Source organism: Salvelinus namaycush, chromosome 20 (assembly GCF_016432855.1).
Source record: "Salvelinus namaycush isolate Seneca chromosome 20, SaNama_1.0, whole genome shotgun sequence".
Classification (NCBI taxonomy): Eukaryota; Metazoa; Chordata; class Actinopteri; order Salmoniformes; family Salmonidae; genus Salvelinus; species Salvelinus namaycush.
The window spans coordinates 29,719,303-29,734,477 of NC_052326.1; the positions used below are offsets into that span (position 1 = coordinate 29,719,303).

At 40.8% G+C, this 15,175-nt stretch overlaps 2 protein-coding genes across 3 annotated transcripts in view; both read left to right on the forward strand.

Moving 5' to 3' along the window:
* The first annotated feature begins 2,499 nt into the window (after positions 1-2,499).
* LOC120065215 (ER membrane protein complex subunit 3) lies at positions 2,500-6,226 on the forward strand. Its single transcript, XM_039016015.1, has 9 exons — positions 2,500-2,632; positions 3,339-3,495; positions 3,637-3,694; positions 3,814-3,907; positions 4,105-4,209; positions 4,499-4,580; positions 4,677-4,756; positions 5,173-5,255; positions 5,365-6,226. The coding sequence occupies exons 2-9, from the start codon at positions 3,341-3,343 to the stop codon at positions 5,491-5,493; spliced, it is 786 nt and encodes a 261-aa protein (XP_038871943.1). The 5' UTR covers positions 2,500-2,632; positions 3,339-3,340; the 3' UTR covers positions 5,494-6,226.
* Positions 6,227-6,709: 483 nt separating this feature from the next.
* The window catches only part of LOC120065216 (ubiquitin carboxyl-terminal hydrolase 4-like), a 33,395-nt gene continuing 24,929 nt past the window's right edge, over positions 6,710-15,175 (forward strand). For both annotated transcript variants that reach the window (XM_039016016.1, XM_039016018.1), the window contains exons 1-5: positions 6,710-6,883; positions 12,945-13,072; positions 13,260-13,390; positions 13,466-13,592; positions 13,715-13,860. In XM_039016016.1, the coding sequence (XP_038871944.1) occupies positions 6,732-6,883; positions 12,945-13,072; positions 13,260-13,390; positions 13,466-13,592; positions 13,715-13,860 (684 nt within the window). In that variant the 5' untranslated portion in view covers positions 6,710-6,731. The remainder of the gene's footprint in view (positions 6,884-12,944; positions 13,073-13,259; positions 13,391-13,465; positions 13,593-13,714; positions 13,861-15,175) is intronic.

The window sequence follows — 15,175 nt, forward strand, 5'->3', positions numbered from 1 at the left end:
TCTATTGGCCTGTTATTTTATCCGTAGATCATTCAAAACAATATTCAGTACGCCGACTACTATCAGATGTACCTCATTCACACGATTCGAGTCTTTCAAATCTTCATTCACACCAGTAAGTTCGCAAACTTTACCACATACAAACTAAAGGTACATCACATTCACTGTTACACTGCGATCCTACCCACACTCACACTGGCAGGTTCGCCGACCCACCCTCATACAAACTGGGATACGCGTTACACCAACCGATCCATTTAGTGCATTACATTCATAGTTATATCATAAGAGTGATCGATCAAGTTCAAAATTGCATCCACCACAATACTCAATGTTAAATTCAATGTTATTGTTAGATATAGTATTCATATGAATTTGGTAACTTACATCAAATGTTCTAATAAACAGCGGGTTCAATCACCATGTAAAATCGCGTCTCTAGTTTGCGTTCAAATAGGGATATATGTTCAGAAATTAGGGAATAAATTTGTTCGCCCTCTATTAATTACACTGTCACTTTTCTATAATTTTATCTTAATACACATTTCCCCCAGATATAATCACTCACTACTTGTATCAGAATACAGGTTTAACTGGAAGGGTATGAAAACTAACTGAAAAACAGGGTTATTTAGCAAATACACATTTAAGTTAGTCGCAGTCACACACAATGGGGTATGTATAAATTCAGGGCCAATCTCGATACAGTTATTCTCTACTTATACCGAACTACGGTTTGCAATCAACTCAGTCACAGTAACGTGCAATGGGGAAATGTATAACTAGTATACATTTAGAACAAATCTTTAATCTATATCAGCGTTATTACCACCCTTAATAGCTAAATGTTATAACTTCAAAAATACCCACAGGTCATTCAAACTTTGCAGTAGCACTCTGACTTAATACCCAATGAACTTTAATCAGTAAACCATTCTCAGTATAACACAGGTCCCCGCCTGTACCGTTATCCGCAGATCATTCAAACCAGTATTAGTACGCCGACTAATACCTACTGTACGCCAGTCACTCAGTAAGCCAATCTCAGTATAACACAGGTCCTCGCCTGTACCGTTATCCGCAGATCATTCAAACCAGTATTAGTACGCCGACTAATACCTAATGTACATCACTCATACGTTCTGACAACAGTAGTTCCAGGACTTCACTCACTCTTGTTAATAGTCCCTGACTTATTAACTACAATCAAACTTGATACCCAGTATCCAGTACATTACATTCGCTGTTACACCTACGCTTACACACACACACACTTGTTAATAGTCCCCGACTTATTAACTACAATCAAACTTGATACCCAGTATCTAGTACAGTACATTCGCTGTTATACCTACGTTTACTTGGCCAATCAAAATTGCATTCACCACAACATACGCTTCTTACATTCAACAGCTATTGTTATTTATATTTCAAATTTTATCAATCATATAATTTGGTCACTTACGTCAAACAGGTGTCTCACAAAACTAAATTTGGATAATGCCAATGTGCAGAAATTTAGTTTTTCACAATAGGTTTCTGCTTACCTTTTTAGTTGACCGGTCTGGAGTTGTGAGACACACCCGTCTGACGACAGCAATGGTCAATTGGCTGGCACGCCAATGTCCAGCGAAATCCTTCACCAGATCACGTCGGGGTCACCATATAAGGGATTTGCGTCAATTCAAATCTGGTATCAGGACAAAATGTGATTCAGAGTCACCGAATATACTTTAAGTATTTCTTATTAAACTCAAGCGATAAATGGTAAATGCAATTTTCGTATATACGAGTTCACTGTACCACCCCGCAGGGTAGAACAGGGAACTGGCAGGATGTAAGTAAACAGCTGTTCTTATACGGTGACAGACGTAGTTCCAACCCGTCTGTCGGCCTATCACAGTAGAGGCTGAGCGTGGTTTAAACTTTGCTCAGCCTATCGCCGGCGCTCAGGCTAGTCCCAGCCTCTTGGCGCTCCTTGGTGTCCGGCGCTGTTGCTGTGTAGATTACGCTCCCACACCCCAGAGACTGAGGTCAGACAGCTCTGCAACATTGTCTGAGCTATTTGCACCTTCATACAAAGCACACTGTTCTCGCTCAAGGCTAACCACAGCTTCCCAGCACACTTATCTGGGGCTAACTGTTACTTCCAGCACACACACACAGACACCCAGGCCAACAGTTGCTAATATTCAATCACATGTGATATAGCATTGGGTTATAGTGCAATAAACACAAATCCTAACAAGCTCCACCAATCTGTTTTACAGCCCTTGCATACGATATAGAATCAGTCATGATGTATCTCTGAGCCTCTCTTTTAGGGTTAATTACAGGGGAATATATTGATAAAAGTTACCTTGTCCCATAGAGATTTGCACGGTTATCAAAACGTCACGCATGGGTAAGCCTACACGAAACACAGACCTTGCATGAGGTAGTTCTAAAATCCCCTACAGGAAAATTAATGGTGGAAAACGATTGGAACCATTTTCGGGTTTTACCGCTAGGTTTTATGGGTATTATGACGCGTCCACTGTGTCGGACTATAGACAGTACTTTAATTAGCATAGCAACGCCCGAGATATGTAACCACGACACAAGTCTTTGCCAAACGAAATAGCTACATTCGGTAAGATAAACATCAAACACGGCGGCGTTTTGTTTCCTAACCGGTTGAATCGTGTATTATTAGCTAGCTGTAGCATCCTTCAACCTACTCATTCTCTCTCGGCTAGCTAACAGTCAGTAGTAGCTAGATAGCTAGCTAGCCAGCCAGCTCTTTCCAGCAGCTCTTCTAGCTAGCTAAAGTACTGTTATTCTCTGTTTTTGGAAATTGGCAAGAATGCCAAGATGGTACATGTAAACAGTATACGTTATATAGTTAGCTAACTAGTTGTGCATTCACAAGTAGCTTGCTATACGACCAAATTGACAGTAACGTACTGACAGGTATTTGATCTAGCTACTGTAACTAGCTAACGTTGGCTCGTAGTAGCTAGCTAACATGGTGGTGCCAGTGAATCAGTCAGTAACCTAAAATATGCGATTCATTGTTCGCTAGCTAGCTAACGTTAGCAACTTTGGGTAACAGGAGTATATTGCTGCACTGTCCAGTTTGTTAGACGCCAAAATGCTTGTGCAATGCATTCACCAGGGCCCGGTTTCCCAAAAGTATCTTAAGTTAAGGCTAAGTTCGTCGTTGGGAAACCGGGCCCAGTTCTCTCGAAACATAGTGCTGATATTAACTTAATTCCATTTTCAAGATTTTGTCATATCAGAAGTTATTCCTATGAAACCTGCTCTTACACATGTTCTCTGTCTTATCACCTTGATAGAGATGGTTGAGCCGGAGCTTCTGCTGGATTCCAATATCAGGCTTTGGGTGGTCTTGCCCATTGTCTTCATCACTTTTCTTGTTGGGGTGATTCGACATTATGTCTCCATTTTGCTTCAGAGTGACAAGAAGCTGACATTAGAGCAGGTATCAGACAGGTAAGGGTATTGTAAGCATGTAGCCCTGGCTAGATGGTCTGTGCATTGACCGTTTATAAAAAGGCTTTCGGAACATGTAGGGTTAAAGTAGAAATGTCTTACCGTAAGTTTGTTTTTGACATAGTCCTCTCCAATATTCAGCCAGGTTCTCATCAGGAGCAGAATCCTCAGAGAGAATGGGAAGTACATTCCAAAACAGGTGAGATCAATGTTGGATTGACCATAAAACACTGATTTGCACTGTTTGACTCTTCAAGTTTTTTTTTTAAGTGTAGGCTAGTTTCGCTCAGACTTTGAGAATTCTCTCTTTTACTTAAGTCATTTTTGATGAGGAAGTTTTACTTCAATAATCAAGAAGATGGATTCTTCAAAAATACCAAAAGAAAGGTCGTTCCTCCCTCCCCAATGACAGGTGAGCATAAGAGAATCACATCATTCCTTCTCATATAATCCTATTCTCATACCATGATAGGCAGGTATTGGGCCGTGTATCTCTATTAAACCCTGACACATGATATGGAGCATATTATTTCTAATAGCGCACCAATTACAACTCAGTTTGTTTGCGATTGTACTCTGTAAAGCTACACTAACTGTTTTTTTGTCCAGACCCCAGCATGCTGACAGACATGATGAAAGGCAACGTGACCAATGTTCTTCCCATGATCCTCATCGGAGGCTGGATTAACTGGACCTTCTCAGGGTTTGTCACAAGTAAGTAACATCCTCCTCGCTCACTGCACTGAGACTGGGTTGTTTGGATGATGATTGTCACTAGAGAGCTTCAATATCAACTTTATTTTATGGTACAGAAATTACCAGGTATTTACTAAGAAATTGCATGGTAAAATTGTTATTACATAGAAATAACCTATGAATAACAGTAGTATATAATTCAGTTAGTTTCTTTGCTATAAGCAGTTTGTTCAACATTTGCACAAACAGGTTTTATGTAAATTGCCAAACTTACAATGTTCTCTAACTATTTTCTTGTTCCTCACAGCCAAGGTTCCTTTTCCTCTCACCCTGCGCTTCAAACCCATGTTGCAACAAGGAATCGAGCTACTCTCACTTGATGCATCCTGGTTAGTTGAGGAAATACATACTTGTTAAATCCTCTGAGTCCTTTTGCTAGTGTAAGCATTGATGAATTATAACCTCACCCTCATTTATGTTTTAAGGGTGAGCTCAGCATCGTGGTATTTCCTGAATGTGTTTGGGCTGCGAAGCATGTACTCCTTAATTCTAGGACAAGATAATGGTAATTTTCATCCAACTTCATAATTCAGTTTAGTTTTTCCTGCAAAGGTTATTGATGCATGTGTTTCTGTAAACTAGATGTGACATTATTGAATCATAGTTTGTAACCAACTTACAGCAGTATTTGTTATCAAAAGCAATAGACAGAAGGTCATTGACCTGATTTGAGGCAACAACAAATCATTTGGAGAAATGAGACTTCTAGTAGGCAAGCTGTCTTGCCTTGATTTGATAATAGGCATGTCTGCAACCATTCAGTGTCATGTCAGCAGCAAGGCTGGTTATAAATGGAACATGATTCTATGATGTCAACTATGTTGAAGTGGCAGGCCTCCAATTCTTCACAGTCCTGGTTTTGTCACTCAAAAGCAATATGAAATAACAAGTGTTGATGCTGGTGTAATGTGACACATGCAGGTGCAGACCAGTCCAGGATCATGCAGGAGCAGATGAGTGGTGCTGCCATGGCCATGCCTGCAGACACCAACAAAGCCTTCAAGGTAGATTTGTCTATTCTTGATAACATTGACTTACTCTCCATGGTGAATTAAATTCCTACAGGTCCCAGCAGAATCATCTGACAGACAGATGTTTATTTCCCCTTTTTAGGCAGAATGGGAAGCACTTGAGCTAACTGACCACCAGTGGGCACTGGAGAATATTGAGGAGGAGCTGATGAGCAGGGAACTGGATCTGGATGGAATGTTCAGTAAGGAGTTACCAACTGGTATCTTCTGAGTGCCAGCTGGACAACATTTTAGTTTTACTTAAAGTGGCTGACTTTGAGTTTTTCTAGGAAATGACATAGAGAATGATGTCTACATTAATTTCAGTGCCATCATTGTCCATTTAACTTTAATTGGAGATTAATTAACAGAAAACATTATAGTACCAAGTTCAATTAATACTTTTAACTATTTGGAAGATTCAGTGTCAGCTATGTAAAACTCATTACAAAAAAAGGGTAATAGTAATGGAAAAACTTAGAAACAATGTACTGTCAAAAACAAAACATTTAAAAGGTGAATGAAAATGTGTTCATCATCATGTTTGACCATGTAGTCTGATTCCACCTACCTGCCATTTGTTTGGTCATACTTGTTGGTTATTTGTGAGTTTGTCGTAAAAAAAAAAAAAAGGTTTTAATATTATTAGTAACTCAACCCATTTGTAAGAGTTGGCTTTTAGCAACATAAGACAACTAGGTGTTGAAGTAAAAACAACAACAATTAAACATGGTCATTGCTGATGATTAAATTCCAGTTAACAATCTTTTATCATTCCTCTTTGAGTTTGTGTGCAGCATCAGCAGCATCCTGTCATGGCTGACATGAGGCAAATCTAGACATTAGGTGCTGGAAAACTACTGTTTGTGATAGTTTTATGCAATGTGTTATTTTTCATATTTATTTCTCCAATTTATTTTTTAACATTTCCCTTGTGTTTTTGTATAAAGACTGTTTTGACTAAATCGCAGTGGAGTTTTATTCCCTCTTAATTGCAAAGAGACACAAGGAACCCAGTTGTCATGGCAATGGCTTGGCACCTTTCTGAAGACAGCAAACACTGAAGGCATCATTTAGCTATCTGACTGCCGTGAACTTTAAATCTAAGACAATTGGAAGCAAAGTATTTGCCTACCAAGTTGATGATAATAATTACAGATAGTTACAATACATTAAGAAGTTGCTGCTACTTTACTTTAGTGGAGCCCTCTACCGTCGAGCTCCAGCAACTTTCTGCGGTTTCTACTAGATATCACAGCCACAAAGTCAAAATTGGTTAGGGTTAGGTTTAAATATGAATTTTAAGAAATGTAATTTAAAAAATAGGAGGGTTAATGACTTTGTGGCTGTGGTAACTAGTGATGACCCCCCCCCCCCAGATCACGGAAACAGCAAGTCTCACCAACATTGTGGTGCTCGTGCATCCGCGATTCTTCTACTGCGCGTTCACGAATCCGGCTCACTCACTGCATGATGGCCGAGGGAGGCGGACCCGAGTTGGGTAGCGCGGCAGACCCCGACCCCGAGTCTGTAGCCGCTCAAATACCGACACCTTCAACCGAGAGTCAAAAACAGAGTATTGGAACACTTCTCAAAACAACTCTACGAAAGAGCGACGAGTGGTAAGGAAGTGTTTTGAATGTAACTTTAGCAGCTAGACAATAGCTACGGTAATGTTAGCTAGGCTAGCTACTTTTCAGTTCATGGGAACTAACGTTAGCCAGCTAGCTAGCGAGTAGCATAGGCCTGTCAGAGACGGGTAAACCGGTTCCTATTGCATTGAACGGGAAATCGTTTGTTTTGTGGAGTTAGTTGGGCCAGAGTAGACATGTGACTAACGTTTCTTCTCACCCGATAGTTACTGTAGCTAGTGCAAGCTAGTTAGCTAGCTAGTTGTACTTAGTTAATAACTAAGGTTAGCCAACCGGCAAGCTATCCAAGCGAAGGCATTGCGCAAGTTAACTCTGTCTACTCACATAAGCTTGCTAGCCGGGTAACTAGTTACGACATGACGAGGTGTAGTCAAAAGGCCCCTGTTCAATGCGATAACGAGTGACTGCGAAGTAATGTTATCTAGCTAACGTTAGCTATTTTACAAGCTAGCTAATGCTTTGTCATTGAAACTGGATAACATCCACCGATTGGCCCTCTCAGATATTCAGTTGCCAAGGCCATAGGTTTCCAGTTGAGATCTTTGCAAGGTTTTAACTTTAACTAGCCATATCCATACTGAACAACAAGGGACGGGAAACAACCAATGTGGGCTCAGTAGAGCTAGGCTAACCAGACAGGCACTACCAGTACATGCGACTATTAAACACTGAATCCCTGAACACGTTGTCTTGAGACAAGCAAGCTGCCGGGTCATAACGTTGTGTTTATGGTACATACATCTAAATAAACTTAGCAAAATTCACAACATGTTTATTTAGCTTAAGTAAGCAATCGTTTTAGTTGGGATCGATGGCAAGTTTGATATGCTTTTGGGGCAAGGCTACAGACAACTTCGATTGTTTTGGCCTCTGAGTCTTTCTAAACAGGGTAATGTCAGCTGGGTAGGTGTTTTCAGGAACGCAGGTGTACAGTGCCTTCAGAAAGTATTCACACCCCTTTACTTTTCCCACATTTTGTTGTTACAGCCTGAGTTTAAAATTGATTAAATTTAGATTTTGTCTCATTGATCTACACAACACCCATTAATGTCAGTGAAATGTTGTTTGTAGAATTAATAATAATAATACAAAATGAAAAGCTGAAATGTCTTGAGTGAATAAAGTATTCTACCCCTTTGTTATGGTAAAATTGTTATTAACAAATTGCATCATATGTTGCATGGACTCATTCTGTGTTGATTAATAGTGGTTAACATGATTTTCGATTAACTAATCCATCTCTGTACTCCACACAAACAATTATCTGTAAGGTCCCTCAATCGAGTATGGAATTAAAAGCACAGATTCAACCACAAAGACCAGGGAGTTTTTTTTTCAATGCCTCGCAAAGAAGGGTTAAAAACAAAATAAAAAAAGTAGATGCTGAATATCCCTTTGAGCATGGTGAAGTTATTAATTTCACTTTGGATGGTGTATCAATACACCCAGTCACTACAAAGATACCGGAGTCCTTCCTAACTCAGTTGCCAGACAGGAAGGAAACTACTCAGGGATTTCACCATGAGGCCAATGGTGACTTTATAACAGTTAGTTTAATGGTTATGATAGGAGAAAACAATAATGTTGTCAATAATTGCGCGAAAGATCAAAATTGGCCTGGCTGTGTAAACAGAGCCTAGTATGCTGACTCCTGACCTCATTTTAAACAGAGCTGAGATGGGCATTGTAAAGGCTTTAGTTGCATTACCATGTGTCTCATTTAAAGTACACCTAGCTAATTTAGTCACTAAGTTCTCAATTCTAATAAGGATTCTTTAGAAATAAAGTTTCCCTTGCCTGGACTTTGGACCATGTGTAATCCTGCTTGAGATGAGATTAAAGACATGCTACTATATGTGAATGTGACGTAGAGCGCTTGACAGTTTGTTTTGGAGTTGCATAATATGTTGACAGATGAATACTAACACTAAACAGGTTTCCATTCAACCTTTTTATGCAAGTGAAGTACATGTCGGATAAATGTCATGACGGGCCTGCTGGAAAAATAATGTTTTTCGGTAAACTTTCCAAATGCCGAAAAAACTAAATACGCTAGACAAGGTGTCATCCTTTTTGTGTCAGTAAAATCAATGATGCAAGAAATGTTGGTGTAAAGTTTTTTTTTATGCACAAATATTGATATAACATTCATATCGAAGTAAACTGAGTCACACAATGCCTTGTGGTCCTCCCACTACGACTCTTCGGGGAAGCATGCAGTTTATTAGGCTACAGATGAAATAAGTTATGATCAACTTCAGGGTGGTGAAAGTGCAACGTGTAGAGCTTGATGCTCTTTTCCAATAAATATCGAGGGTCTTATTCTGGTGACATAATGCTTGGCTGCCGTTTGAAGAAAAAAACATCTTGCTCTTTTGTCAATAAAAGTCATGTAGGCTTTACGTGAGTTTTATCCATTGGCACACACAAAGAGCTGTTGGCTAGAGCGCATGTGCCAATACCAGAGTGGGAAAACCATCGGAGTTGAAAATGCGCTCGAAACCCATTTTAACTACACTGAACAAAAATATAAACGCAACATATTTGGTTTCATGAGCTGAAATAAAAGATCCAAGAAATGTTCTATACGCACAAAAAAGCTTCTCACATGTTGTGCACAAATTTGTTTACGTCCCTGTTAGTGAGCATCTCTCATTTGCCAAGATAATCCATCCACCTGACAGGTGTGGCATATCAAGAAGCTGATTAAACAACATGATCATTACACCCCTTGCCCCTTGTGCTGTGGACAATAACACCATGCCACAGATGTGGCAAGTTTTGAGGGAGTGTGCAATTGGCATGTTGACTGCAGGGATGTCCACCAGAGCTGTTGTCGGGATTGAATGTAATTTCTCTACCATAAGCCGCCTAAAAAAAATTGACAGTATGTCCAACCGGCCTCAACCGCAGACCACGTGTATGGCTTCATGTGGGCGAGCGGTTTGCTGATGTCAACGTTGTGAACAGAGTGCCCCATGGTGGCGGTGGAGTTATGGTATGGGCAGGCATACGCTACGGACAAAAACACAATTGCATTTTATCGATGGCAATTTGAATGCACAGAAATACCTTGACGGTATCTGACCAACCGATGCATACAGTGCATTCGGGAAATATTCAGAACCCTTCACCGTTAACACATTTTGTTACGTTACAGCCTTATTCTAAAATAGATTAAATCGTTTTTTTTCTTTATCTACACACACTACTAATAATGACAAAGCAAAACAGGTTTTTAGAAATGTTGGTGAATTTATTAAATAAACTGAAATCTCATTTACAGAAGTATTCAGACCATTTACTCAGTACTTTATTGAAGCACCTTTGGCAGCGAATACAGCCTCAAGTCTTCTTGGGTATGACGCTACAAGCTTGGCACACCTGTATTTGGGGAGTTTCTCCCATTCTTCTCTGCAGATCCTCTCAAGCTCTGTCAGGTTGGATGAGGAGCTTCGCTGCACAGCTATTTTCAAATCAAATTTTATTGGTCACATACACAAGTTTAGCAAAGGAATGGAATTAAGAATATATCAAATATATGGATGAGCAATATCAGAGCGGCATAGACACAGTAGAATAGAATACAGTAAATACATACGAGATGAGTAATGCATAATATTAAACATTAAAGTGACTAATGTTCCATTTATTAGTGGCCAGTGATATCAAGTCTATGTATATAGGCTGCAGCCCCTGTGCTAGTGATGGCTATTTTAACAGTCTAATGACCTTGAGTTAGAAGCTGTTTTTCAGTCTCTCGGTCCCAGCTTTGATGCACCTGTACTGACCTCACCTTCTGGATGACAATGGGATGAACAGGCAGTGGAACGGGTGGTTGTTATCCTTGATGATCTTTTTGGCCTTCCTGTGACATCGGGTGCTGTAGGTGTCCTGGAGGGCAGATAGTTTGCCCCCGGTGATGCGTTGGGCATACCACACCACCCTTTGTGTGTCTGTAAAAGTTGGTGAGGGTTTTAGGTGCCAAACCAATTTTTTTTCAGCCTCCTGAGGTTGAAAAGGCTCTGTTGCGCCTTCACCACACTGTCTGTGTGGGTGGACCGTTTCAGTTTGTCAGTGATGTGTACGCCGAGGAACTTGAAGCTTTCCACCTACTCCACTGCAATCCCGTTGATGTGGATAGAGGGGTGCTCCCTCTGCTGTTTCCTGAAGTTCCACGATCATCTCCTTTGATTTGTTGACATTGAGTGAGAGGTTATTTTCCTGGCGCAACACTCTGAGCCCTCACCACCTTCCTGTAGGCTGTCATTGTTGGTCATCAAGCCTGCTACTATTGTGTAGTCTGCGAACTTGATGATTGAGTTGGTGGCGTGCTTGGCCACGCAGTCATTGGTGAATTGGGAGTACAGGAGCCCCAGTGTTGAGGATCATCGTAGTGGAGGTCTTGTTTCCTACCTTTCAGGTCTCTCCAGAGATGTTCGATCTGGTTCAAGTCCAGGCTCTTGCTGGGCCACTCAAGGACATTCAGAGACTTATCCCGAAGCCACTCCTGCGTTGTCTTGGCTGTATGCTTACGGTCAATGTTCTTTTGGAAGGTGAACCTTTGCCCCAGCCTGAGGTCCTGAGTGCTCTGTAGCAGGTTTTCGTCAAGGATCTCTCTGTACTTGGGGGATGGTATTTGCCAGGTGATGAGCGGTGCCTGGTTTCCTCCAGACGTGACGCTTGGCATTCAGGCCAAGGAGTTCAATCTTGGTTTCAACAGACCAGAGAATCTTGTTTTTCATGATCAGAGTCCTTTAGGTGCCTTTTGGCAAACTCCAAGCGGGCTGTCATGTGCCTTTACTGAGGAGTGGCTTCCCTCTGGCAACTCTACCATAAAGGCCTGATTTGGTGGAGTGCTGCTGAGATGGTTGTCCTTCTGGAAGGTTCTATCTCCACAGAGGAACTCTGGAGCTTTGTCAGTGACCATCAGGTTCTTGGTCACCTCCCTGACCAAGCCCTTCTCCCACGATTGCTCAGTTTGGCCGGGCGGCAAACTATAGGAAGAGTCTAGGTTCCTAACTTCTTCCATTTAAGAATGATGGAGGCCACTGTGGTTTGGGGACCTTCAATGCTGCAGACATTTTTTTTGTACGCTTCCCCAGATCTTTGCCTCAACACAATCGATTCTTGGAGCAACGCGGACAATTCCTTCGGCCTCGTGGCTTGGTTTTTGCTCTGTCATGCACTGTCAACCGTGGGACCTTAAATAGACTGGTGTGAGCTTTTCCAAAACATGACCAATTAATTGAATTGACCGCAGGTGGACGCCAATCAAGTTGTAGAAACTTCTTCTCACGGATGATCAATGGAAACAGGACACACCGGAGCTCAATTTCGAGTCTCCTAGCAAAGGGTCTGAATAATTATGGAAATACGGTGTTTCTGTTTAAAAAAAACAACAAGTAAATCTGTTTTCGCTTTGTCATTATGGGGTATTGTGTGTAGATTGAGGGAAAACTAATTATTTATCCATTTTAGAATAAGGCTGTAGCGTAACAATGTAGTAAAAGTGAAGGGGTCTGAATACTTTCCGAATGCAGTGTATCTATATTCCCAGTCATGCGAAATAGGCTTAGGGCCTAATACATTTATTTCAATTGACTGATTTCTTCATATGAACTTTAACTCAGTAAAATCTTTGAAATTGTTGGATGTTGTGTTAAAATGTTTTTTTTACTTTTTTTTCTGTAATATTTTTTAATTTAGTACATGGGAATTTAACCGCAAAATTTATTTTTAATATGCACTACGTCATCATTCACAGACTTATCTGCAAGATGTTAATTTGATGGAAATATCTCTGGTTTAAAAATGCGCATATTGTTTTTATGCAGATTTTGGAATATTCACTTGATAATCTGTCGCCGATTGAAACCTAGCAATTGTTAGACATAATTTAGAAACTAGTGGCACAGGTTGTCTGCATGCAAGGCAAGTTTATATAAAACATTTGTTTTACCGTTGTGTGATATACATTTTAACCTGCAAGTTATCATTCCACCCAATACAGTAGCACTTCTTTTTGCAGGTTTCTGATTGATAGTCGGTGGTTCAAGCAGTGGAAGAAATATGTGGGATTTGACAGTTGGGATATGTACAATGTTGGAGAGCACAATCTCTATCCCGGCCCTGTTGACAACTCTGGCCTGTTCTCAGGTAATGCAGGCATAATATTCACTTCCACAAAATGTCACATTGTATTTTAATCTGTGTGTAGGCCTGTGCGTTTTCTTTTGTCTCTGCTGTGAAAATGATTCTAATAAGTGCAAAACTAGTTATAACCGAGCACTCTAAATACTTGATGTCATAAACTTACCTTGACACTCTCTCTCTTTCTCCTTAGACCATGAGACTCAGATCCTGAAGGAGCACCTTATAGATGAGCTGGACTATGTCCTTGTGCCCACTGAGGCGTGGAACAAGTTTGTCAGCTGGTATGGTTGCCTTGAGGGCCAGCGTCCCATCGTCAGAAAGGTGATGCCATTTAAAAATGTATATTTTCACCCTTTTGCGTTAGTCTCTCTCTTTAACCTTGCTCTTTCTCTCTAGGTGGTTGAACACGGCATGTTTGTCAAGCACTGTAAAGTGGAGGTCTATCTGTTGGAGCTCAACTTGTGTGAGAATGACAACATGGACAATGTGGTCACACGTCATTTCAGCAAAGCTGACACTATAGGTGAGAGAGAACAGTACTGTACTGTGAGCCAGAGAGCAAACTGACGTGTGAACTAACTAGATATATCATCTTCAGCCACTTCTGACTTTTAATTAACTAAATATTGTGTGTGCCCTGTCCAGACACCATAGAGAAGGAGATGCGGTCACTATTTGAGATCCCAATGGGGAAGGAGACTCGACTGTGGAACAAGTACATGAGCAACACGTACGAGCAGCTGAACAAGCCAGACAGCACCGTACAGGATGCTGGTCTCTTCCAGGGCCAGGTAGAGTACTGTCTCCACCCCAACACCCAAATCCGCTCACTCACTACTAGGCCACACACAGCTAGAACTAGACCCTTTGCCCACTGGCACTTTCTTCATTAGACACACCGCACACGTGAATATTTTTTGAGGGGAAGCTGCAATGGTGTCGTCACTTATAATCTCATGAGCAGGGTTCGCTTGAGGTGCTTAAAGTACTTGAATTTGGCACTTTGAAATTAAAATACTGGAATACCTTGACACTTTAAAAGTACTTGAATTAAAATGAGAGGAGAACAGAAAATCATCTAATCTGAAAAATATTAGGAAAATGTATTGCTTTTACGAATACATTTCCAGGCAGACTGCCAAATTTGATTTCCTCAGGTGTTTTTCACGCTCTGCTTGCCAGGCTCATTCCACTGCCACTCAGTCAGGCAGGCAAATAACTGACTGACTATGTGCCCCCAAACGTCACATCATAGCTAAAATGCCGGTCAAATGTACATTCAATTCTGCCTGTTGCGCCTATGGGAAATTTCTGGGATCTTTTTTTTCAGTTTATGAAACATGGAACAAACACTTTACATGTTGCTTTTTATACTTTAGTTCAGGATAGTTTACACCTTTTTTTTACCACTACGTCACTGGACCCAACCAACCCACACCGTGTAAGGTGCAAAAAATGCGTCAGACTTTGCGAGCATAGGTGAATCGGCCCTGAAGGTGGAATGACACAGCGCTGCATCTTGCGTAGGCACCAGTTCTACATTGTGACATTGTACTTTTTCTCTACAGAGCTTTTTTGCCTCATTCAAAGGGTGCCCGCGACATTCCGCTTTATCAAGCAGCAGCCGTGCTCCTGCTGTTCTGGTGGCCGTTCACATGCCATTTTCCTCATACAGCCCACCCGCCCTGCTCCTGACCAGCTACATTAAAGCTACCAGTCTGAAGCAAGATGGTTTTTCATAGCGTTTATGTAGTATTTTTCCAAATTCCCAATGAAAATACAATGGTCATTAAGCTGGAATTGTGTAGGAATAGGAAATGTGTTCACCCGTAGGCATGTCCCAAAACTCTGCTTGTCACTACTCAAATTACAACATCATCAGTACTGACTTAACACTCATGTATGTAGTGAAACACGTATTATTGAGTAGAACTTGTAAGGTAGTGATTAATAGTAAGTTGTTATAATTTTTCATGAGTTTGTGGCGACATACTGACATCTGGTGGCGACTAGAAACAATTGCATAATAGGAACTATTACAAATTGATGGTCTTTGAAATTAATATTAGTGCTTGAAAAAGTACTTAAATCCTTAAATTTGACTTG